The sequence below is a fragment of the Anthonomus grandis genome, chromosome 15, assembly GCF_022605725.1.
Source record: "Anthonomus grandis grandis chromosome 15, icAntGran1.3, whole genome shotgun sequence".
NCBI classification, from domain to species: Eukaryota; Metazoa; Arthropoda; class Insecta; order Coleoptera; family Curculionidae; genus Anthonomus; species Anthonomus grandis.
The window spans coordinates 11046803-11074206 of record NC_065560.1 but is presented as its reverse complement, the minus strand read 5'-3'; the positions used below and the strand labels follow the sequence as shown (position 1 = coordinate 11074206).

The 27404-nt window shown below is 34.6% G+C and overlaps 1 protein-coding gene and 1 long non-coding RNA gene across 10 annotated transcripts in view; one reads left to right on the top strand and one right to left on the bottom strand.

Moving 5' to 3' along the window:
- LOC126745346 (uncharacterized) overlaps positions 1 to 3854 on the bottom strand; it is a 57040-nt gene extending 53186 nt beyond the window's left edge. For 2 of the 3 annotated variants that reach the window (XR_007663520.1, XR_007663518.1), the window contains exons 1-2: positions 3688 to 3854; positions 3429 to 3601 (exon numbers count right to left, since the gene is read on the bottom strand). This is a non-coding gene — a long non-coding RNA (uncharacterized LOC126745346). The remainder of the gene's footprint in view (positions 1 to 3428; positions 3602 to 3687) is intronic. The other variant, XR_007663519.1, reaches the window with a different exon arrangement.
- Positions 1 to 27404, top strand: part of LOC126745344 (whirlin) — a 368204-nt gene that overhangs the window by 67281 nt on the left and 273519 nt on the right. For 6 of the 7 annotated variants that reach the window (XR_007663517.1, XM_050453134.1, XM_050453136.1 and 3 more), the window contains exon 4: positions 13782 to 13924. Coding sequence is in view for 6 of the 7 variants with exons in the window: in XM_050453134.1 (XP_050309091.1) it covers positions 13782 to 13924 (143 nt within the window). In the remaining variant the exon portion in view is untranslated. The remainder of the gene's footprint in view (positions 1 to 13781; positions 13925 to 27404) is intronic. The other variant, XM_050453135.1, reaches the window with a different exon arrangement.

Genomic DNA, 27404 nt, shown 5'->3' with positions numbered 1-27404 from the left:
CTCCCTTTAATTAATGCACCGGCGAGTTTAGAGAAAGATCGGCAACTGGCATACGAACGTATGAGAAAACAGGCGTATTATGCAAAAAGTTTATTTGACAAAACAAAAAGGCTCAATAAAGAAATCTCAATCGGCGATCTTGTCTTTCATCCGTCGGGTGACAGTCATTTATCAAAGTTGGACAAGAAATACGAAGGTCCATTTGAAGTTATTTCTATTTTGCCGAATGACAGCTTTGAGTTAAAAAATCTGTCAACTAATCGGAAAAGAGTTATTGCTAGAGATATGATCCGAGTTTGGCCAGGCGAACTTTCAGAATGTTGAGATATATTTTGTGTTTTTATAATGTTGAAAGCTCGTACGCTTTGCGAATTATGTTGAAAGCTTTAAGGCTTTGCATTGATATTTTTATAACGTTGAAAGCTAATATGCTTTGCGAATTATGTTGAAAGCTTTTAGGCTTTGCATTGGCATTTTTATAACGTTGAAAGCTTGTACGCTTTGCGAAATATGTTGAAAGCCTATACACTTCACAACAATGTTTGAATTACGTTGAGAGCTTATGCTTCGCACTGATGTTGCTATAACATTGAAAGCTTTCACGCTTTGCTAAAAAGAAATTTTTATTAAAAAGAAATTTAAAAAAGAATGTTAAAAAGAAAGACAGAGTTCTTGTATTTTTGTGTCATATAATATGCTTCCACACTAAATAGTTTTAACCAAAATAACTTTGGCAAAATTTGGCTGGCGTTTGTTTTGTTGTTCCAGGTTAACATTGGATTTTTGTTTTCAATTCGAGAACGAATTGGGTGTCAGGTTTGGCCGTATGAGAATATATTCCATGCCAGACCAGCTAGATTCGAAATTCAATAGGGCCCTCTTCATGAAATCGTCACCCGAGCCATTAGCCTTAGTTATTTGACATTATGGGACACTTTATGATGACGATTTATGGATGCAGAGTGTTTGTGTTAATTTTAAGTTTTCAGTTTTAAGCACGAGTTTTGCTATTAAAAAGAAAAGGGGACATTCGAATTTTAGACAGCGTCTGCGACGCATTATTTCTGAAGAGAAATTGGTTCTGTTTTATTTTAAGATTTTTGGTTTTATTAAATCATAATTTAATTAAAACTTGGTGTTTTCTTACATACACATATTAGTGAAGTTGGGCATATAACTGAAAACGTTTTAGAAATGTGGGAAAAAGCCTTAGAAAAAAGTACGTCAGAAGTATAGCAAGTGAAAGCGTGTCACACCGACAAACTAATTCAAGATTGGTATGACCGTGAAGTCAAAATCGAAGAAGTTCTAGAGCTTATTTTTAACTAGATAATGTAGAAAGCAAAGCACTTTTTAAAACTTAATTAATAGTTTATTTAAAGTAGAAACCCTCACACCGACGACACTGAATTACCAGCTGATTGAATCGGATGAATGTCGGCCATGTTTTAATGATGACGTGAATGCAAAGATTCGTTGATCGAACTATATCTGCCGCGAACTATATGTTCCAATATGAAACCGTAGAAATATTTTCCACATAATCCTCAAAAAAACACTAACTAAATACGTTTCGAGACAGTCAATAGCCTTTTGAGGATGCATCTTCGTTTTAAGTATCTGTCTTAAAATTTTCAACTTCCAAATTTAAGACTTATGAATGATAGATATAATTTTCATTCAAAATGGTACTTTTATGTATGCTTTATTCATTTTCCTATGTTATTTGGAACGTGTATTGCCATAACTGCAAATATTTTGTTAACATACGCAGTTTAGTGGAACAGATTAAGACTCAGATTTTCGATTGAATTATTTATTATCTTTGATGATCTCTACAAGCCTTTTTGATGTAGGCTATAGATCCAGTTTACTTGAACTTATAAAATTCTAAATTCTCATCAGAACACCAATTTTGTACGCCAAAAATTTATTGTAAATCTTAAAATGTCTTCTCCTTGCTCGGTATTTTTCATAGAAGGATCGAATAATTTTTAATACACGTTCGTTGGGTATTATACTGCTCTATAATCATTTTTTGTGCTTAGATTATAAATTATACGTTGTCATTTTAAGTTAGCTTCCTCTGTGAATACTTCTCGTAGAAGAATTATCTTTTTTTTTTCAAAATCTCAACCAAAATTTGTAACCAAATTAAAATTTCTAAAACGCACCTCCTTTTGGGATTTTACGACGATTTTTGGAAAATCATGACTTTTTAAATTAAACTTTTGTATTCAATGTCAATGCCATTTGCATTATTTCAGAGTCTAATTTTAGAGCTTGATTTTATCAAGTGTAAACCAACAACAACTCTTCTAAGGGCATATTACATACTAGAGATACGTGATATCCAGTCATGTGTGAAGTGCATGAGATTTATAAGCGTTCCGACAGTACGGGTTTCCTGATGTTGGGAATATTAGCACTGGCCTAGCTAAAGATTTCTCGGTTTTGCGTGATATAAGTTGCTTCTAGGAATTTTCTTTGCTTCTATACAAAGTATTTTGGGACCATTGGACTAAGGCTCGCCTATTTATGACGCTTCTCATTTACAAAGGATTTGGTATAAGAAGTTCTTGGTGTCCAATAAGCATTTTGATTTAGTCTTCGATTCTAAACCCCGTATGGTTAAATTCGAGTCTTAATATTGAATTTTCTGGCAACTCTTCTGATTTTCTCCGAAGTTTACTTAATAAACGAATCGTTAACAATTCTATAGTTTATATTCTATATGCTTTGGCTCTTTCCGTGTTAATTTCTGCTGTTTTCCTTATAATTATCTTAATCAGTTTTTTTTTTGATTCCCGTACCGCAGTAAGCCACTAATGCTGTTAACAATGTGTCCATTTTTCCCGTTGTTAACATTGTTGTTGCATAATGTTCCCTCCTTTGTTGAACCAGGATGATTGAAATTGTAGTGTAGATATTGGCTCGTGTGTTAGACAGAAAGTTTGCTAGCCCTGTATTGCTTTTGTTGTACCTTGAATTTGGATTCGGAAGTTTTTATAGCGTGCAACCACTTTATGTATATGTTAGTTAACACTGTAGATAACTGCTAGCCTATTGAAGGTCTATGGTCCTAGGCTTAAAACATATTTTTAAATTGAAAGTAGGAGTTACGAAATCAAACTTCCAAAAGGTCCATCATTTTCTCTAGTGAAATTCCAGTGCTGTTCTAGTGAATTTCCAGTAATGTTAAGGGATTCTCTGATGGGCACATTAATATAAATTGTATGGCATGGTCTGATGATGCTCTAGTCGGGCGAAACATGTAACCTTTGTCGTTTTATTAAATGTTTCTGTGATGATGTAGATTTTGTGTTTATGCCTTTTATAAAAACGTAAACGTATGACCAGCATCTTTGGGAAATTGGATAAGTTTTTTGAGTAACATTAATATAAAGACTTTTAACATCAAAACTTACTAGCTTATCTATGGGTCTACCATTAGTGGTGTGAAAGAGTTCGACAAAATGAGCTGAGTTTGGGGCTCAGTGTTCTCTTGTGGCTGGCTAATGAAATCCAGTATCAAAATTTAAATTTTCCAAATTTTAATTCTGGCGAATCCTTGGATTTGGTAAAAGGCCACAAAGGCATCCTGTAAATTCTTGTGGTATTAAAGTAACATCTGTATTCTTACCTCTACTGTTGGTGTAAAATTAATGGTTAGTAGCTTACATTTACCTTTATCCGGGACTCCTTCAACCTGGTTGCTCTAGTTCTATGCCTTCATTACAAGCTGTTGGTGTCTCTTTTTACATCTTTCAGGACAGTTTGTTCCTGTCTGTAGATATTCTTTTTAGTGATTTCCATACTAGTTGGTTCAGAGTAGAGTAAAAAAAAAGTCAAAATTTTTTTGACAAATTGTAAATTAAATGTCAAATAAACATCAAACTACATCACTAGTGAGTAAAAAGAATTTTTTAAACATTAATGCTTAAAAATTAAACCTTTATAAACCCTGGGAAGTGGGTGAGGTGATTTAATCCTTAACAAACGTCATAACAAAAGAATTTTTTAATTTATTTAAATTATCCTTGGTCACATGAACTTATATGGGTCCTAAACGTCTTTGGGAAAATTATATCTCTGCTTGTACTCGTAGACAATTTTCCTAATGAACTTTATTGGATTTTAATGTGCTTTACGCAGAAAAAAGAAAGTTTTAATTCAAATTCGTTCACTTGGTTTAAAATTAAAAAAGAAAGCAATGAAATGAGTTCCTGGTTCATACTAGAGTCAAATCGATAATAACACTTTTTAAGGGTCCTTTAAAGTAGCGGAGAATTAAAAATTGAATTTTCGAGTAGAGCTCTCATTAATTAGACATTTATGTTTAATGGTCTTCCACTTTTTCCGATTCTATAGAAGTTAAAATGGATCCATTTTTACGCACAAAAATCTTGCTATATTTCCTTTCAGTTTTATATTAAACTAAAGTATGTGGGAATTTAAGTCAATTAAAGAGATTCGTTAGAAGTAAGTCCCTCTTTTGTTTTTCTAATAAAAGTAATTTTTTTCTTGGGTTTTTTTAATTCAAATTAATGTAACTAATTTAAATAAAAAAATAATACAGCGGAGAAAACGGGTTTTCATCTATTTCTTGCATATTTTTATTATCTTATGGTTAATTTTGCTTTTATGTATTCGATTTCTTTTTTTATGGTTTCTTCTATTTTTTTTGTCGTCATCGATTCTTATTAAAAATAGACATATTAAAAGAAGACAATTATTGAATTTTCGAGTTTAAAGACCACGTGACTATCTAATTGAAATTTGGTATTTGAGGCTTATTTAGGAGTCATACACAAAATTCATACCGTTTAATTTTTTACAAAAAAGTTTTTTATTTCTTAGGTTCTTTAATTTAAATTGATGTAACAACAACTGCAGTGGTGCATCATCTTGTTGCAAATGAATGTCATTTTCATTATAATTAACGTTGCTTTCTATTATTTTGCTAATTCGTGGCTCGATTTTGTTTTCAAACATGTCCAAGTACGACTCATTAGGTTTTCAGGAATAAAGAAAAGTTCTACAATATGTTTTTAGAAAATGACGTGTCACGTATTTATTTTTTTAGAATATTGCTATTCAGTATACCTCTCAAATCAAATGTGGATTCGAGCCACTTCAATATCGACAGTTATGTCTATTTACAGCACCATGTAAACTTACTCAAGAAACCAATAATAAATAACAGATTTGCATTGTTGATTATGTATATTATTATGTCTGAGACATTAGTTTACAAACATTAGTACAAACGTATTAAACAACCGAGCAATAGCTCTTCCTTAGATCTATTTTGGTAATTTAGTTTTGTTATTTGTACCCTTTTTTAAATTGAATAAATCACCGATGACACCGACTGATACTAAATGTTTTTGCTAGTATCCATGAATATAATATTTTGTAATTCATTACTATCAGTATTAAGATCATTTAGTCGAATTTTATTAATCCAAATATCTTTACAACGATTGAAGATACGTAGGTTACACTCTATTAATCAAATTATTAGAAATATTAATGCATTATATAAAATAAATAAAGAAAAGTCCCAGTTATTACTGATAGAAGAAGCGATGCTATTTTATGAAAATAAATAAACTTTTTAGCTTCAAATTGAATATTACATAACACAAGAGCAGTGGGAGTGAATCATATTAAAAAAAACCTTTGGTTGTATGCAGCCTGTTTGCAAACCTGTAAGGTTGGAAAATAACGATGTTTATTTATAATCAACTCCAGTTAATAATCTTTTCCAACAATTAAATGCTATTGCGGATAAACGTGCAGTAGGGCATATAAATTCTTATTACATTTATTTATTTTTAGCAATACAGCCCAACAGTATAAACCATTTACAGAGCCAAAGGTTACAATAATGTTTTAACAATTTTTAAGATATAATAAAGACATACATAAATTTAAACTAAAATATTCTCCGCGACATCATAGTTTAACCTATATTTTAACAATTTATAGTAACAATATTAAGCTTCCTATATAAAAATAAGCAACCACAAATTATAAACCCCAATCAAAATACATACACATATTCCTAAATTTAAAAGAGAGAAAAAAAACATAAACAATACAAACAGCAAAGTTATTTGAATAATACCAAAGACGCTCTTACGACTTCAGCACCAGAGCATACAAATAAATCACAATATTGTGAGACTATATTAGCGTTATTGCACATTAGATACAGGAGTGAATATAAGAGTATATTCGTATTTTCCTTGGTACAGTAAAAGGTTTTGTATTCCTAGAATTTAATCGTGGTATACAAAAATTTAATTTATATAGCAATTCAGAACAGTCAATATCCCCACGCAGAATTCTATGCAGCAACACAACTGAGGCTTTGTTTCTCCTGAATTCAAGTGATTCCACGGAGAATTGAGTTAAAAGCAGATTATATGAAATGCCCTGTGGAGGGTAAAAACCATCAACTTGAAAGAATAGATACTTAAGAAACTTTCGTTGAATTTTTTCCATCGAATACTTGAATCCATGAATTTCATAGTCTTCAAGTTTAGAACGTAGAAAGCTAAAAAATAATGTTTTTATTGCTTCTAGGTCATTAAAACTCCGACAGTTGCGTACTATTTGCATAGTAATGAGAACTTATACTGCCGATCAAACCTTCACCCAGCTTTGGGGTTCAATAAATGTACTCTTTTGACAATCAAAACTCATAGAGTCACATCCTGGTGTCGAAGAAACCGTGGAAGTAATTCCATTCTGAAATAAACTAAAACACTACTTATGTTTTTTTCACCGATAATTTATTTTGCGGCCTCTTTTATCATTAACAAAAGCTCCGCCATCAGCACCTTTTGACCAATTAACCGGAAAATAGAATAATGGTTGACGTGACTTTACAGGGGGGCTCGGGTGAAGTGGGTGATCCAGGGGTTGAGATGGAGAAGAAGACGCTCTTTGAAAAGAACATCATCTTTCGCTGCGGTTGACCTTTAATCTCCATCGGTTTATCTCGGGGTGAACTACGTTACCCACAAAGATTTTAAACATTAAGAAGGATATGGAAAAACCTTTAGACGGTAGACATCAGCACAGACAAGAAATGATCGGTTGGTCAGGAATAAATGGACTATAAGTTTATCAAGAGAGTCAAAAAAACGGACGGAAACGGAAGTTTATGCAATTACTTCTTTTATATCATATTTTGTCGAAGGCCTTGCTTATCACAAGAAACACAATGTGCAATCGACGATTTGTTCAGAAATAATGGAAAGCAAGTAGGGTTCTCTGGTGGATTCTAAAGTGTTTGGTTTTGGGATTATTTCAATTCTTTTACAGAACGATGATAGCTGATTAAGAATAGCTTCCATGATTTTGCTTATCACTAAGAGAAGATTGATGGGTCTGTATTTCAGTAACTCAAAAGATTTATTGCTGAATTTTCCTTTTTAAGGATGAGAAGGAAAGTACCAGAATTAAAACATACTTAACTATGTTGGCAAGATAACTAACCTGTATCGGCAAGGTGTTTCATGGCAAAGTTAAGTATACAGTCCACACCTCGAACTTGCGTATTTTGATTGAATTTTGATCAAAGATATTTGGGGAATTGGCGCTAGAATTTGGTTTTGGCAGGCTGGGCAAAATCAGTGCGGGCTATTGCAGGGTTATTATGTTGTTATCGGTTGTTTGGGAAAGAGATGACTATTGAGCGAATTTGCCAAAACCTCAATTTTTTGTTGGAGTTATTGTAATTAATAAATGGAAGGGGTTTCTTCTGTAAGTTCTAAGCTAGTCAGCAATGCTCCGAGGGATAATGAAGATTTTTTCAATATCATCGACCATTCGTTCATGATGATCGCAATATTTGCAGCGCAAAAAGAACAAAAGCATCGCGCACATATAAGCGGCGAGAGCAATACTGGTACTACTTCAAGTAAAAGTATATTTAAATATAGAATAATAATATACAGGTTGGGAATCGATCATTACACATAGAGAGATAGTTGAAGGCAAAGTATGGCAATGCGCACTCATGCGTCTGTGTATTGCATAATGAACATTAAAATATTTTACAGTGTGGCCCAAATTGGGTGTACATGTATGGGTATCTTGGAAAGTATAAGAGATAGAAAATTGGTTATATGGGGAAAGTTGTAGGGCATTTAGTTACTAATTTAGAGCCGCTTTTAGAACGATTTTATTTTTTTCCGATTTTGAAATATTTGGAAAAAATAAAAAAATTGAATTTTTTTAAAAAGGGCTGTATTTTTTTTATTTTAGCATATTTTTAAAATCTGTAAAAAACATTATTAGGACAACTTTTTAAGGACAACGCATACCTGAATTCAGTTTTTGTTTTCGACGTTTCGGTTCTGAGATTCCATCCTTAACTTTTTTTTCTTATGGCGGCCATTTTGTTTTTTTGGTAAACTAAAACGATCTTTTTTTCTTTTAAAATGATGTATAACACTTATTAATAACTTACTAACTTATACTTTTACGTAATATCTAAATAAAACAATTAACTACTTGTAACAATAATATTAAATTAAACTATTCAAAATGACGGCCATTTTTGTTAAAACATTTTTCACATTTCTTTAAGACACTTCTAGTTACCTTGCGCAGGGTGTTTCTATTTATATTATTTAAGACACTCCGAACCCTGTCCTCTAGTTGCTCGAGAGTCGTAGGAGCTTCAAACTCGTAAACTTCATTTTTAATATTTGGAGACTTAGCTGGCCAATTTACCCGGTTCGCCTTAAGTTTATTGTTAAATGCTTGCGTTAACAAGTTTTGAACATCTCGAGTATTATGCGCAAGACACCCGTCCTGTTGAAACCACACATCACTCCATATTTGTTCTTCTGGTATTATAGCTCTTACGGCAGGTAATATCTGTTTTTCAAAAGATTTAAATATCTTTGGTTAGTCAGTATTTGGTTATAAATAAAGAGCGCGATAAGGTGATTATCTAAAAACAATTAATTGAAAATAATTTTGTGGAGTGGATAATTAAGTTACCGTACATACCACACCATACATTAAATCCAAATCTTACTTGTAGCCTATATTCAGCCACTTCATGAGGATTCTCAGTGGCCCACAAAATGACGATTATGCCTGTTGAATACTCCGCAGTTGCTAAAAAACGTCTCGTTGGTCCAAATAATTTTTCTGCTGAAATTCGGTATTTCTTGACATTGCCTTACAAACCAGTTTGAAAATTCTAATCGTCTTGGGTAGTCTGTATCTCTTAAACCTTGAACAATAGTAGGCTTATATGGACGATATTTATTTTTTTAAGGACTCTTTAAATGGTTCTTGGTATATTCATATTAGTTGCAGCTTTTCGAGTTGATGTTTTTGGGTTCGCATTAAAATGGTCTAAAATGTTTTCATCGCGAGCTTCATTGTCCCTTTAATAATTGTTACATGCAGATTTTGCCCTAAGCATGTAACATGGGATTTCATATAAATTCGGGCAAAAGTTTATGGGTTTTGGTATCGGCTTGAAAGTGTTGTGTGATTTACAGTTTTTATAAATAGAATTTGGGGTTTGATAGTAATGCAATTTATTTTTTTTTGGCTTTTGGGGTTTGATTATTTTTAGGAATGTATTTACCTACCCTATCCTGTCAGCACACCTCTGTGGAGTTAGTCGTATTATGTTTCCTTAGTCCCTATTCATGTACCTGGTGTTGGGAACTTCCTGACCTTTGGTTTGTTTGTCAAGAGTTTCTATGAGGCCGGTATATGTCTGGGATATGTAGGGACTTCTAGAGGGTGCTGTTGTGCCACAGATTGCGCTTATGAGTGGAGTAAATAAGACCTTTTAGATGGCAATCCGTTAGTGTAGGAAAACTTACAAATACTTTCTTATATAGCGGAATCATGTTGGGCAAGGTATCCTAATTGATTTGAAATTGGCCTCTCCAGTTTTGCTTGCTATATTTCCCTTCAATTCTTCAAGTTAAGTTTTAGTAAATAAACGTGCCTTCCAACATCTGGTTTCTAACCCTACTAGCCGATTGACAGTGACTGTGATTGACAGTAATGACTATTGACACACTTGTTGTTGTGGAGGTTTGGCAGCGTTGCTGTTTCCCATTAAAGTTTGGTTTCCATTTGGCGGATGACGGAGCGTCATAAATCAGGCAGAGTGACGTAAGAGGAATATTGGAATTTCGTAGCTCCGTTGGGAAAATTTTGTTAGTTTTCCATGTTTTAGTATCCGAGCAGTATCATTTTGCTGTGGTATCGCGGAATTTCTATTTTGATAGAGTGAGGCTCCGCGTAGTTTGCACCAAGAGGCAGGGTCAGATCGTGTCGAAGAGAGAGAGTGACAAGTTTACTGCCAGTGTCGCCTATGATTGTCTGGTCGGTTGTCAGTGCCTTGTCCAGCCTGTAGCTATCCCGTTATCAGAAAGAACAGTCGACATTTTGTGGTTTTAAGGAAAATTTAAGTTCATCTTGCCGGTAATTCGGTTGAATGGAAAAATATTCCTCCCAAGTTTTGGGGTTTAATTTAATGAACGTCTAGTGGGAAGTTGTAGCCGAGAGGATTTCGGATTGACCTGATATTTTTGGATTTGTTCGGCTGCTCCCACACCATTTATGGGATTTTGAAATTTTCTAACCACAAAACGAGTCTCTAAGCCTCGCTTACCGCCTTAGGTATATAGCAACATGTTGGTAATTGCCATAGAATTTTTTGCCCTCTATTTTAGAGGCCTCTCCTTTTTCTCATTCTCTCCTCTATTCTCTGGTCTCTTCCTATTCTCTGGTTTCTTTTGGTCATCCCAACACTGTTGGCAACTGGCTGAAGTGAGCCTCAACATAGCCTGGACTGAGCATTGTACTGTGGCTCTGCGATTTTGGATTGGAACTTGCCTGAAATCGACTTGCCCATGTGGTCGTTACCCTGGTTGTAGCTGACTGGTTCCAGAACTGTCGAGTTAAGCTACCTTAGCCAAAATACACAAGAGATTAGAGGACACGTAAGTTTTTGCACATTTTATTTTATTTTTCTCTTATTGAACGGTTTGATTTAGGGTTGGGGGTCGACATAATTGATTTTGACACTGAGCCTGGATCACCTTGTAAGGGATCGGCTATTTGCTACAAATAACCTATTTAGTCATAATGTTGGTTGTTGGTTAACAAGTTGTATTGCACCAACATACCATTAATAGGCTTTTAAATTCGAACCTTACTATTTAAAAGTTTTATTTAGATTAATGTGACTTGACTAGAGTTTGTAAAATGTATTTAGGGCCAGTGAGGTATTGTGAATTAGGCTCCAAACATATACTTCTTGTAAACAACACGTTATCACGTTTTGGATTTTCCCCTTGAACAGTAGTTCAGTGCGGATTTGTTTTTTTTTTTACTAATTCCTCGCCTTAAGCATACCTCAAGTAACTCTTAATTCTTTTATCAATTTTTTATTTATTTAAAATTACTACAGTATTACATTTTGAATAATTATCTAAATTTAAATATCTCAGTGGAATTTAATTTTTTTATATAAATGGAAGTGACTATGTAAATTCTTGGATGATTATATCAATCTGGTGGACCTATGGATTGTTATTTCAGTGTTTCCCAAAATATTTTCAGCTTTTAGGATCTAGGTACAAGCATAAATATAGGTCATCATTTTCTTGATTAAGGGGGGCTTATATTACCATCATAACATATCAGGGTTTGGTGTAAAATATTTAAATCAAGCGCTCTTATTAAAATTTCTCCCACTACCTTCTCCACTGTTTAAAAGCTGGCGGCCACCAAGTCTCTGAATCTTTTAAAACAAAATTTGCTTGTCTGGAATTTTTTGTGGTTGGATAGTAGGTATGACTCACACGGGTTGGAAATAAATTGGTTTGAACCGAGTTACGCGCTACATAATTTCCTGGCGTTCGTATTTCAAAACTTAATAAAAACTTCGGAAAATAAAAATTTAAACAAAACTCACTGAATACAAACGAAAACATCTAGCAACGAAAAAACTATTTAACACTAACAAGAACAAGAACAAAAAATTAACAAGATAAGAACTACTAAACAAAATAAAAAGTGAAATCAAATAAATAATATTTTGCAGTATTGTCAGTAAATGACGCTAAATCATTAAACAATAATAATTATTTATACGACAAATGGCCTCCGTAGTCATGACCAACTCCGCGAAAAATGAACTTTTTGACATAGGAATGAAATATTTTCATAAAGTGTTATACATATCATTATAAGTGTTATATTATCATTTTAAAGGAAAAAAAAAAGATCTTTTTAATTTTGCAAAAAAACTAAATTGCCGCCGTAAGAAAAACAGAAGTTGAGGATGGAATCTCAGAGCCGAAACGTCGAAAATAAGAACTGAATTCAGGTGTGTGTTGTCCTTAGAAAGTTGTCCTAATAATGTTTTTACAGATTTTAAAAATACGTTATAATAAAAAAAAACAGGCCTTTTACAAAAATGCAACTTATTGATTTTTTCCAAATATTTCAAAATCGGAAAAAGATAAAATCTTTCTAAAAGCGTCACTAAATTGGTAACTAAATGCCCTACAACTTTCCCTATTTAACCAATTTTCTATCTCTTATAGTTTCCGAGATATCCATACATGTACACCCAATTTGGGCCACACTGTATAGTTTCAAATATTGTTGTGTTTAGGATTCAATAAAATAAAAATTCAAGTCTATTTAAATTTGCCGACGATTCGCAAAATATATTTATATCCCCAAGGCGCTAAAATACAATAATAATAATTAAAATGCTAGAAAAAAAAGCGTTTGTACAGTTAAAACTTAATTATGACTGAAATTAAAATAAAATAAAACCTAATTTTCTTAATTTTGATACAACCAATGTTAGGCACACACCTATGATCTAAACAAGAAAAAATATAGGTACCTATATATAATCTTATTTGGATCACTAATTATAAAAAATATATATTAAAGTGTTATTCTAATAAAAATAAAATAAAATTAAAACTTTTAAATTTAACCTTAACAAATATTAATTATTGAAATATAAGGCTCAAAGAGACCTCTTCCTTTTGCAAAATAAAATAACCTATTAGAAAGTCATGTCATATTTACATAAAATAATAAGAGTTACTGGTAAAATGGAATTTGGAGCGGATATAATTGAAGGAAAATTGGCTTACTAAGTATTCTTAGAGATAATGCTGTTAAGATATAAATTATTTATTTTAACAGACGTTTATACAAATAAGTAATACAAATACGGTTTTTTCATGTAGATAATTATTAAATTAGGACTGTCACATGTGCAACAACTTGTTGAAAAAAATATTTGGAAATATAATTTCCTTTTCAGTTTCCATATTTTATACTTTTCCTATATTACTCACTGACTATACCTTTGCCTCATTAATAATATTATATTTGGAGCTATATAAAATATTCAACATTGATAAATATTACATTTTTATATGATTTTGACCTTTATGTCATCCTACTTTGCAATACAGAAAATCGAGTGTACTCAATCAAACCGATAAGTCTAACTTTATTTTTAACACGACGGATCGATACCAATTTATTTTTAGACAGGCAGGATGCAATATTAAAGTCAAGGGAAATGAAATGTCCATCCGTATTTCAGTGCACCTCAATACATAAAACTCTTGTTTGTCCCTTTTGGGGCATTCGAACGAATGTTTCCGGTCAAGTGGAGTTTTGTTTGAAAAATGTTGTATCTGAAACCATGAATTTTTTTTTATTTTTTGCTATTGTTTCAGGTGTTGGAGTATATATATCGAGGGTTGAAGAAGGTAGTGTAGCAGAACGATCTGGGTTAAGACCAGGTGATTCGATATTAGAAGTTAACGGGACTCCATTTACTGGTATCTCCCACGAGGAAGCCCTTAAGGTAATAAAAAATGTAAGGATCCTGATTAAATTTATATGTAGTTTTAAGGGATGTCATTGAAACAAGTTACTTCTTAAGCATAAAAAAAAACCTTACCTTTTTCTGTATCGAAAACTCCCAGAATGGGAAAAAGTTTATTCGTAAGCCACCAGTTATCTAAAATACTTAGTTATAAACTCGGCACAGTTGTTCAATATAAAGTTCCAGAGTTTCCGAAAGCCTGGATTTGAAAGTCGGGTTTTGCTATTATGTCACAGCTAGTACAAAGGAAGTTGCGGTTAAGGGAAAATATAAAACTTCTAGGTCATAGTAATAGAGCATTTTATTATAAATATTTACTTAGATTTTAATACCTAAAAAAATTCTCAGATATATATTACTGTCTAATACTCTACAGCCCTTTGATCTTTTTCAGAATATAGCAGATTATACATGTGTAGTGCAACACTAATAGATCTGGTTTTTTGTATTAAAAATAGAATAAAGAATAAAGAGTAATAAAAATGTTTGTGTCAGGTCATGGGTTTCTTTACATGCATTTTAATATATGCTATCAATTTAAATAAATTTAACTACGGTATGGAATAGATACATGGACGCTATTGACCAAAAAGTGGACTATTTAAGGCAAAATATATTGATGGTGCTAGGGAAGCATTCGCCCTTAAAGACTGTCACTGGAAAAAAAGGTCAAATAGCAACTCTGGATCAGACATATTATAAATATAAAATTAGAAAAATATTATAAGTAGTTGCTACATTAATTAACATTAGCTGTTCTAACGGAGACAATGGTTCTTTTAAATAAGTTCTTTTAAGTAAAAACATAACCAGGTACACATATTAGAAGTGATCACAATCACAACACCTTACTATACTTATTTACAACACCTTAAATAAACAATTAAATTTTAAGAAATTTAACGACATAGACTTGCAAGAAAGAGTAGGCCTTAAATTTGAGAGGAGCTTACAAAAAAATTGTCACTTAGTACAACTAGACACAGAGGGATTACAGTTATTAACAGAGCATCGCAGGGAGTAAATCACGTTAAGCGATGTCATTTTCAGGTCGTATTTGAGCCACAGGCTTTTCGTAACCCAAAATGACGTCCGGACGATGTCATTTTAGAAACGTAACTTTGACGTTGGTCAAATACGTCGTTATGTCGTCCTCATTGGTCATTTCAGGTGAACCGGTTTTAACCGTCATGACGTCTACGTTGCGATGTTTAAAATTCTATTAATCTATTTTATCCGTATTGTAAATCATTAACACAAACCGATCAAAATTTCAAAGTAAAAAAGTGGAGACAATGTCGAAAATTGGACCCGGAATCACCTGCACCATATTTGCGATACAACCAATACTAAGGCGGCTTGCTTTATTTTTATAAAAAGACATCAGTGGCAAGAACCAAGGGAAATCATTATTTAAAAAAAGTAAACCATTATTACTTAAACCCATAAGAATGTAAATGATTTTAAAGAATAAAATATAATTAAAATAATTTAAAATTAAATTCGTTAAAGTCTTGATTAATGGTTTTTGGAAATACAAATAAAACTACAAATATTTAAAGTATAATAGATATTCATGTGGAGGGCTCTAAACTTTCGGTTGTTGAAACTTTCAAAAAATTGGCATTGTGATGGACAGTAAATTCTAATCGAGTCTCTAAAGCCATACGTTTCTAATTTTTGCAGTAGCATTTTATGTGATACACGGTCAAAGGGCTTTGCGAGATCGCAAAACACTACTGCGGCTGCATCCCCATCATTGAGGCTTAGATAACGCCTCTGCCACATATGAAAAAGAACATTAATTGTGTATTCTTGGCATACTGAATTAACCCAAAGCCAAACTCCAAGCCTTATTTAGGAGTATTTTTTTCTAAGAATATATTTATCTAATTTTTTTCAGCTTGATATCATCTTCGATAATAGTGGACTTTATTTAATAACACAATTTAAATATATGGACTGTATTTTTATTACACATAGAAAGAAACATGAAATTCTAACAAAATGTACAGAAAACATTATTAATTGAGTCAAGTATAAAATGACGTCATCTCACACATGTTTGATCTTGGTGACGTGCGAGACCCGCGCCTTTCATCAATCGGATGGGAACTGACTCGACATTACTTTGAAACTGACATTTATTTAACATATGTTACAGGTTAATCTAAAGAGATTCATGCCTACTTGTCTAAATAGAGTATTTCTTAAAATTAAGGAAGTGGCTACTTTATGCAAAGTGCAGGGGGCTTTTGCGTGGAGTCTGGTGGGTTTTCTCAGGCTTCCACGGGATGTATACTCTGCAGCAGCATTTCCAAATGCTGCTCATTGAGGCGAAGAATGCTCGTAGCATGGCGTTTGGTTCTGTACCTAGCGGAGGGGGGACGGCAACTGCGGCTTGTTGCGGTGGTGTGGGTGGTGCGGCAAGGCGGCTGTTGTCCTGGCTGCCCCAGGTAAACGGGCGATTCCGTCTGGCAGTTTTTGCCTTCAGGATCTGCTTGGGATTTATGGGGCATCCCAGGTAGTTGGCAGTATGAGGGCCTCCACAGTTGGCACATGTGGCCGGCTGGTCGAGTGGCTTGGTGCACTCGGTGGTGGCGTGCTGTTGGCCACACTTCACGCACTTGTGAGCCGCCGTCACCTGGCCTGGGCGTGTCCATGGAGTTGGCACCTATGGCACTGTATTCTCCTAGACTTCTTTCTTTGGGCTTTTACCCTTATCCTCACGCCGCGCAGCTCCTTAAGTGAGAATATCGACTTTTCTTCTCTCAGGAGCTGCACCAGGACCAGTGGTGTGGGCTGCCTGTTCCTGTTAAAGTACCGTGCCGCTGAGTGAGGGTGGAAGCCTAGCTTCCTCAGGTCCTCCAAGATGCTATCGGCCGACCAGTGCTCGAAGGGACCTCGGAGGACGATGTATAGCCTTCTCTCCTCTGGCAGGGAGAAGAAGTGGAACAGCACTTTTGAGGATTCCAGATAGTCCTGGGTGACTCTGTAGTCCGTGATGATCTGAGGGCGAATTTTTATTCCGTCGCGAGTGTTAACAACATGGCCATGTTTTACACCTTTTGACTTCAGGACGGCGGTGACTTCCTCGAATTTTGTCTTCTCCCTTATAATGATCGGAGGGATCTTGGTCCTGCAGGTTGGTGGAACTGGCTCGGGTTTGGGCTCAGGAGGAGTGTTCCAGAACCGAGCCCTAGAGGTGGAGGTGGTAGAGGAAGCTTGGTTGGGTGGCGCGATGGTTGGCGTCTTCCCGTCCTCTTCGTCCTAGAGACCTGCTGGAGTCACAGGGCAGGAGCTAGGCTCCTGTGCTGGGAGTTCGGCCATCTCGATGGACTCTACAGGTGTTTCCAGGGCGACAGGGAGGGCTTCGACTGCGGGACTGGCCTGTACCGCAGCGGAAGCGGACGGCAAGGCGGACTTGAGAGCCTTTATCCGGCTCTTGAGTGCCTTGGTCGTCTTGTGGAAGATCTGGCGGAGAGCGTTTATCTCGTGCTCGTGTTTTCTCTTTACGCTTCTCATCAGGACTTCGTAGAAGTATGTTAACTCCTCCTGGTTCGACGGGGTGGTCTGTAGAACGGCCATATCCGCGCTTTAAGTTCGGCCTCGTCTTGTGGTGTTGGCTCATCCTCGTCCGTGTTGTAGAATTCCGAGAATCCATCCTCGTCATCCTCCAACAGGAAGGAAGAGCTTTCTTCAGGTTCTTGAGCCATGGTTGACTCGATCGTCAGGCAGAGGAATGCGGGGTCGGTCGCACTGGTACACTAGGCATAGCGAAACTGGTTCAGAGAACACTTCGACGTTGGGTGCAGGTGATCTGCACTCAACGGAGGACGAACTCTGTATGACTGGTCGTTACTTATACTCCTATGAACGCAAGCGCGGTGAAATGCGCAATGCTACCGACGCCGGTGATGTGTTTATATACAGTGCTTTCATTTCAAAACAATCCACCCTTAATAACTTTCTTAAAAAAAAAAAAAAAAAAAAAAAAACACGTCAAATTAGATATACAGGGGGACGTTTAATTATGCATTTACTGAAGTTCTGTCAATCACCTCCTCATCTCCAGCTAACCTCACTTTAATATGTCAAAAGGGAACCCCCATCGTGTGATACATCATATTAAGGAGTTGGGTTTTGGCATTTTTTTGTAAGTTGTTTTTTCTAATTTAAAAACATACACTCATCATTTTTTTTTTTTATTATTTTGTAAAAGTATTTTTTAGGACACCACTGTATTTTTAGAAACATGTATTATTTAATTAAATTAATTTTTAAATTAAATGACTTACATCGAAATTTTCTGGTCTTTGAATAACTGGCGTACTTATCTCATTTAAAAAAAATAAAAAAAAAACATTGGCTCGTTTATTATTTTTTTTCTCCAAAACGGTTCATTTTATCGATAATGAACAAGAGTACCTTTTTTTTTTAGCCTAGAGTTCAAGGTATCCAAATTTATTTTTTTTAGACTTTAACATACAGGGTGTAAAAAATATACGCATTAAAGTGTCCAACCTAGTTCGCCCCTGGTAAAGTAAACAAGGTAAATGTATTTTAAGGATGTCATTTTAAGAGGTGCCTAATAGTGTTCATCACCTAAAATTTTTAATAAAATTCTACCAGGTAGTTTAAAAGTAATTTATGAAAAACCAATTTCCAGCAGCGTCCTTTAGGAGGCTGTATCTTCGTAAAGAAGGCCTGTAGGATTTTTTTTATAGAAACGTTCGGTATTATTTTTCGATGTTCTACCTGAATCCGAGAGATTTCCCACATGAACCGGGACACCCTGTATATATTTATTTTTTTATTAAAAAATTATACTGATGCGATACGTTCTTGGTGTCTCAACTTAATTTTATATCAGTAAAAATAAAATATTAAAAACAAACAGCTTAATATTGTTAAAAAATAAAAACAAATATTTAGCGAATCAATTCACTGTACTAAAACAGCTTTCAAAACCATTTCTGCTCCATTTAATCTCCCCCATAGAAAAAGGTACATCGATCCCCGTCCACGGATTTACGCAATAGAAGAGCAGATTAAAAGAATTCAGAATTTCCATCCTACCCAGGCTTTTATTCCCCGGATTATTCTCATATTAGATATTTCTCATTGTCATGGAAAATAGAGCTTGAGAAAAGTTTTATATTGTGGAAAATTCAAAGGACGTATTTCTAAAAAATTTAAAAATTAATAAAATTGTTTTCATTATTTAAGCAGCGCTTAGCGAGTTCGCCGAGTTAACTTGTAATTTAATATTATTCTCTTCAATATTTGGTTAAAGCACTGCTAATGCTTCTAAATCCGAGACAAACAAATTTAATTTAAATTAATTAAAGTGCTTGATTTTAGATTTCTATCGGAGGCTTTAGAATTGTGAAATTTGGCACGAAGGGTTATTTAAGTTTGGTATTATGGCTTTCCCGATACCTATTAGATAAGAAAGGGATATACAAGATTTCGGGTTAATTATTTGGATTAATTAAAATACGGTTATAAAGCAGATGTCGTTAAAAGCTTCGGTCAATTAGGGTTCTACAAATTAAAATACTGTGTTAGAATGACCCCGACCCTTTGTTGGAACAAAAGGGACAAATATAGGTACTTTTTCACTTATAGTAGATAGTATATTTCATTTAGTAATATCTAAAAATAGGTTTGCTTTAAATAAGAAAATCGCACGAAAATTAAAAAAAAGCGAATAAAAAAAAAAGTTCTTATCAACATCTGTATGCTCCTTACTAAATTGTTAATGTCGTTTTGTCCAATTTGTTTGCTCCAATTGGCATTTTTGAGACCGAGACTTTGTGTTGTTCTCCTTTAATTTATCCAATTGTCTTTACAGATAGTTCAGAAACTTTTTCTTTGTCTGGAATATTATTGCTTGACGTAAAACATGTTTGGGATATTTTAAAAATACTTTTCAACATATCCCAAACGTGTTCGCTAGGATTTAAGACATGGGATTGCGCAAGCCATGGCAAAACTTTTTTTTATTTCTCAAAATATACACATAAAATAGAGTAAGTAATACAGAAATAATTTTTTCAATTCTTTGAAAAATGACAAATAAGGAAAGCATTGCGATTATAAAAAACCGATACAAAGATACATGCAACACCACAAAGATGTCGATAAATCTACGGGATGCTACCCGTTAAAAGTATAAAATATACTATTTTTAGCAATATAAAAGGGTCTAATTCAAAAACCTTATACTTATATAAATTAAAACCTAAGTCTACATAAAACCTAAACCTAAACCTAGATTTACAATAAAACAAAATAAAATCCTAAAAACTTTTATGTATGAATACACGGAGTAATCAGTTCTCTTAAATTATTTCACTTAAAAAGGTAAAAGAAACCGTAGATACACGCAATTTGTATTGAATTAATTAGAAATCTATAATAGATTTAATCAAAGCAATAACCTGTGAAACACAATCAATTCAATCACATACACATTCAGTTAAAAAATAATGGTGGGATTTAATTTTTATTTTTTATAAATCAAATATTTGTACTTTTTAATGATGTAACAAGAAATTAAAAAAAAATACAAATATAGAAATCACAAGATATTTCCTTGTTTGGTCAATAATAAGTTACTTTTAACACTCTTTAATAAGACGGCGTCTCATTTCGGGGCCCTATGATGAGAGCCCTGCGTATGGTGGATATATGGTGCCTCTCGGGGGGTCTCAGGATTAACCCCAAAAAAAGCAGAGCTCCTACTATTCACGAGGAGACGTAACTTTGGTACGCCCTCTGTTATATCTCTAGGTGGCGTGCAGCTGCATTACTCCAGGACAGTTCGATTTCTGGGAATCAAGTTAGATCCCAAACTCTCGATCATGCAAACACCAGAATGAAGAAGGCCACTTGCGCACTATGGGCCTGCAGGCAGGCTTTCGGCAATACCTGGGATCTATCTCCTAAGATCCTCCACTGGATCTACTCGCGCATTGTGAGACCTCTTCTCACATACGGGGCTATCGTTTGGTGGCCATGTACGGAGAAAGCGAAAATTCGTGCTCAACTGGACAGAGTCCAACATCTTGCATGTCTCCGGCGCCGACTAGAGCGCTTGAGATACAACAATTGATCTTGTTGTGCAATTCGAGGCAATGAGGACTTCGTACAGGCTATACGTCCTCGGCGAACTACGTGCTGGCGAGACCGATCACGCAAAAATTTGGTCACGGGCCATACAGGAATGTCCTCTACTTCTGATGGGCAGTGATTGCATGGCTCCAGTGACTGTAGACTGCGAGAAATTCGTGACGCACATTGCAGGTAGAGAGGAGTGGCAGCATTCCAACAGACCTGCATTGCTAAATAGGGGGACCATCTGGTACACAGATGGCTCCAGAATGAATAACAGAGCTGGATCAGGGCTTTGTGGAGCATACTCGCTGGGGGAGCACGCCACTGTCTTCCAGGCCGAAGTATTCGCTGTATTAAAATACGGAAAGCAGATCTGCCATTAAGGCTATCACGGCCGCAAGGTAAGCTCCAAGCTTGTACTAGAGTGCATAAAAGTCCTAAAAAAACTGGTGCAGGTTGGCTGCAGGGTCCAGCTCGTCTGGATACCTGGCCACGCAGGCCATGCAGGTAATGAGGAAGCGGACTCTCTTGCTAGACTGGGATCCGCGAATGTGCCGATGGGGCCGGAACCCATAGTTGGTATCGCCAAATGCGTTGCGGTCGCGTCAATGAAGGGCCTGCTGGACAAGTGGACCCACCGAAGATGGACTAAGTCCCCTGGTATGAGACGGGCCAAAGCGCACATAGGTGGGCCCTCTGCCTGTCTCGACTAGTGACAGGTCTTTTAACCGGTCACTGGCCCTTAAGAAGCCATCTCCATACTATCGGTATTGCGGACAACCCGGAATGCCGATGGTGCTGTGAGGAGGATGAAACCGTTGACCATGTAGTCGGGGAGTGCCCAACACTCACGCGCGCCAGGTTCAAATACTTGGGTAACACTTTTAGTGTACCGAGTGACTTGAAGTCCATCAGACCAGAGAGCCTTATTAGTTTCTCTAAGGCTGTTGGGCTCTGGTAACCCCCGGTGGACATGACGGGTCCATCAGGAGACCTATATGCACAACTTCCTTGGCAGCCCACTGTTTCGACAATTCAATTCAACACTCATTATAGATGTAAATGTATATGTTTGTGTTTTTATTTCGTCCGCTAGTTTATTCCTTAACTTAATAGCTACGTAACTGAATGATTTTTTGAAATTCGCATTTTTATTTTGCAGAATTAGAAAATTATTTATATGCTTTATATCATGGTTATGTCGAATACAGTAAAATAACTGACGCAAATAAGGTGGCTGACCAGTTTTTAAAATTCTATGCACATAAATCAGCGAATGACATTTTCGCCTGTTAGTCATTGATAAAATGGAAAGCCTATTCAGGTGAGGCATAATGTGTTCTCTATAGGTTATATGAAAAGAAAAACGTAAACAGAAGTAATTTTTAAATTGAATTTGCCGTTTCCGTTCTTAGTGAGCTTCCGTAAACAACATCTCCATAATTCATAATAGACAAGACCAAACTGTTACAGAAAAAATATTTTATCCTTGACGGTATATCTTTCTTAATACTACAGAGTTTCCTCAAACGCATATAGGCAATACCTAGTTTTCGCTTCACATATGCATTAAAAGATAGTTTAGAATCCAGATAAATTCCTAAATTTTTAACTTCCTCCACTATTGGAAGGCATGCATCATTTATTTTAGGAACAAAATTCTCGGACACTCTCTTAAGTTTTAATTTGGTACCACCAAGAAATATTACAGACGATTTTTGGCAAAATCATTATTATGATTCAAGTCAGTATTAAAACAGTTGTGTGCAGTTTGCACCTGACTTTCAGAGAATGATATATATATTTGCGAATCGTCGGCATATTGTTGTATCTTACAATATTGTAGATGCTTATACATATCTGCAATATAAATAGAGAACAACAGTGGGCTCAAAATAGACCCTTGAGGTATTCCCTGTGGCATAATTGAGTAATCTGACTTAGCTAGTAGGTAGTCATTAGTACGTATTGTAACACAGTGGGAACGGTTGCTAAGATAAGATGAAAAGAAATCTATCGAGGTTCTTGAAAGGCCAAAATATTGCAGTTTTGCTAGAAGCAGCTTATGACTTAGAGTGTCAAAAGCTTCGCTAAAATCTAGCAATCCCAAACACGTTCCATTTTTATTGTCTTCGTTTATTCGAATATCATTGATTAAACTTGTAAGGCTTGTAGTTGTACTATAATTAACATGCAATAACATGTGAAGAGGTACAAAAGGAAAATAATTGATCATATATTTATGCCTTTCCAAAATTTTAGAAACCGCAGGTATTATACTAACTGGTATCAGATCATTAAAGCTTAAAGGATTGGATAATTTTTGTATAGTTTTAATGATTGATTTCTTTCAGATAGCAGGATATACATTTTCCAGAATGCAAGTGTTAAGTATGTTAATCAAAAGTTTTAGGCAAAATGGTAAACCAAGCTTTAGATCTTTCATTACAATTGTGCTTGAATATTGTACTGCATCAAAAAGTTTCTAGCAGATTTTGAAACAGCGCTACTTGTAGCGCGTGGATGAACGACTGCTTCCAGAATTTGATCTCGATCTTGGTTTGCTTTTAAAAACCCTCCAAAGGGAACTATATTAGTCGCAAAACTCATCAAAACTCCAGCCCAAACTATCCACACACTCCAGTACCTTTTAACCTCTTCAATGGTTCGCTACCAGACGTATTGCCAGGTGTTTGCGATACTTTCAGCGAGCAATTTCCACGGGATAGTACTAGAGTTCTAATGGAACCTCCAGTGTAAAATTGTTTTTATAAAACGTATTCCTTATTGCTTGAGCAGTAACATTAACGCCTTGAATATTTTGGCTTTTAATATTAAGGTAAATGTATGGGCTTGTATAAGTTCTATTGCTCTTGTTATACAATATGTCTTCCTCTTTCATCACCAGCCTCTTCACATTTCTGCAACAATATTTCTATAGTGCACTATGTAGAATTTATAACTTTTATCACTCAATAAATACTATTTATTTAATATCAACAAGAATAACTTAATGTGATGAATAAGTTAAAGATGTGTTCAAAGGAACGTAAAACAAATAATAAACACAATTTTTTTCATTCTCCCTTAGACCCAAATTTCGTTCTTGGATGTCGAAATTCCCATCCATTAACATGCATCAGAAATTCATAGGTAAAGAGTGATGAGGCCTGACCGATTCTTTGACTCCTCATATGCACTTAGCGAGAGTCTTGACCTTTTTGACGTTCAATTTAGAGTTAACTTACAACTTAAATTTATTTTTGCTAATCTGGGTCAATGAAATGCTAATACATTTATTGCCAACACCTTAGCCGGCCGAGCAGTATATGTATACAAATAAGCATAAAGTAGTAACACAAAGTATATTCAAATTTATATGTACACAAGTCAAGTAAAATGAATGCACACAAGGACAGTAGATTCAAATAATATATGAAGTTCTACAAACAGTATCAAGTTCTATAAAAATATTTAATAAATAAAAACATATTTTAAAATTGCCTATACTAATTTAACAATTATAATAACACTTGCCACAGCCAGATGTAAAATTGTTGTTTAAAATCTGATCATTTTTCTTTTTCTTTAATTTGACCTGTTTCTTAAATTTATTATAGCTTTTATTTTTAATAGAAAGAGGCAGACTATTATACCTATTGACGACACAATACTTTGGTCTGCCCTAACACTTTTTTAACGTACTCAAAATTAACCTTATGTTTTATCAAGACCTCTCATTTGATATCCAGGTATATACTTTACCCTAATGAGTATTTTCTTCTTCTTCTTCTTCCTCAAATACAATGGACTCGCGTCATTTCGACGGCCGCCCAATCTTGCTGTTTATTATGGACCTACAGTTTAACGTGGGTTCCGATCCACGAGAGTTTTTTGTATGACAAACACAAACAGCCATGCCCATGCCAGGAATCGAACCTGAGACCACACGATCGCATAGTGAACGCTTTACCTACGGTGCTACCGGGGTCGGCTAATTAATTAGTATTTTGCTTCTTACTTTTTTGTTACTAAAAGTAAATTTTCTAGGATGAATGCAGCAGGAAAACACAAAATTCGACAAACACTCCCCTGCAATCTCTCGGTAAAAGGGATCTGCTAGTAGCCTGAACGCCCTTCTCTAAAGTTCAAAGATCGTCACGGCACAACCGACCCACACCATATAATATTCCTATTCCTATAATATTCAGACAACAAGACCTCTCCAGTTACTGATCCCAATATTTTGACATTACGATTTTATGTGGGATATACACAGATGTATGTAAAGCCTGCAGAAAATATTTTAAAATGCTTGAACTTTATCTTAAAATGTTGCCAAATTTTGTTACAAGTAATATACTATAGTACCGCCATAAAAGTCGGACGCTTATTAACCTCGTACTGAAAAACAACAACGGAGCAGTTCAGTAGCAGAACGTACAAAATACATGCGTGAGTTTTGATATATTTCGCCTTTTAGTATCTCTCTATGCATCGATTCTCTAACCTGTATATTAAGCAAACCAGAGTTCTAGAATGGTCGCAAATTTTTTGTGTGTCCCGATATGTCGCGACGAGTATCTGCCATTTACTCCATTCTTGGCGCACCTTTAGATCTATGTAACCGACTAGATAATTATTTTGTTTCTGTAATTTACCACATGTTTAATATTTTATGTACATGTTGTCCTAAACTCAAATGTGACCATTGCGATCTTGGAACTGTAAAAGATATGAGGTTTATTCGATGTCTAATAGAATAGTATTTAAAAGTTAAGAAAAAATTATTAGAATATTAAGAAAGAAAAAATTATTAGATATTCTGACGGTATTAAAGCTGTAGAGCAAAATAAATGATATGTTTTTTTGTCCTATACAATACTGTTTTAAAATTGATGATGCGATTTTTCATCTTTTATCGATCATTATTCGTCTTTTTACCTTTTTAAGAGCAAAAATTAACTTATAGGTGAGTATTATGTACCTATTTTTTCTTTCTTTTTATTTATTTGTTTAATAATATATAGGATATACAAAAAATATAATTATATTATTATACAATAAAACAGAAAGTGTGAATCCTAATATACATTCAAGTATATATAAGTAATTACACTATTATTTGAAGGCAAGAACATAAAAAAGTAGACACTTTCCTTCTGAACGGTGTCAGACTGACTGACTAATATTCGATATAGCTTGGAAACACTGCAAATGTTAATGGACTATATTACGTAGTACAATCAACAATATGGTCTTAATATCATCGTAAAGAAAAACAAAACAAATGAATAGCCAAAGAGATATAAATGGAAATCACCTAGATTTTGACGGAACGCGAATTGAACGTGTTCAACAATCATCATTAATTAAGAATGGGATAGTTCACAGGAAATAAAATGTCATATAGGAAAAGCAAGGGCAGTATTTCACAAAATTACTACCATTTTTAAAAGTCACAAAATATCCCTTGAAACGTAAGTAAGGTACTTTAGATGTCATGTCTTTTCTGGTTTATTATTGTATGTCGTAGAATCCTAGATCTGGGAGAATGTTTAGGATATTATGGACAGCTCACATCATAAACATAAAAGTGCTAAAAACGGAGAAAGAAAAAAAGATCTAGAAGTCATGTACACTATTAAAGAAAGAAAATAGTAATACTTGGGGTATCTAGTGAGAAATAAAGATGGATACTCAAAATAAGAAGACTATCATGGTTGCGGTACCTACGAACTTGGCCTGGGAAAAGCTTAGTGGAAGTGTTTCAAGCTGTTACAGCTATTATTGCCAACATCCAAAACGGATAGGTACTTGAAGAAGAGGCAAGAGCTATACACAAATAAAAATTAATATAAATTAAAGTCTATTTTATTCTATATGTGATAGACTACGTTTCTTTTTAGAAACTAACAGTAAGCTTCAGAAAAGATCAAGTGGTGATTTTCTATTCAAAGCAATGAATGATTTTATTAATGATATGTTAGAGCTATTATTTGTATATTGATATTCTATTTGAAATATGCCAGATTTTCTGAAGGTACGAAAGGAAATTTTAAGGTTTATATGGTTAACTAGAGACGAACAATAGGGGAGAGTGGGGCAAGTGCGTTTCTAGAAATATGTCGAGCAACCGGCATCATAGCACGACAATGATCAGTGTAGTGTACATGTCTATTAGCGCGTATTGTGTTCTTAAGCATTTAGCTGAAAATTACAAAAATTAAGGTAAATATTAACATTTTTTTAAATTTGCGTATTGTTTTATAATATTTTAAGCGAAATCAATAAGGATTTTCCCCAATTTAAAGGCATTTTCTTAATATTGTATGAAGTAAGTGCATAC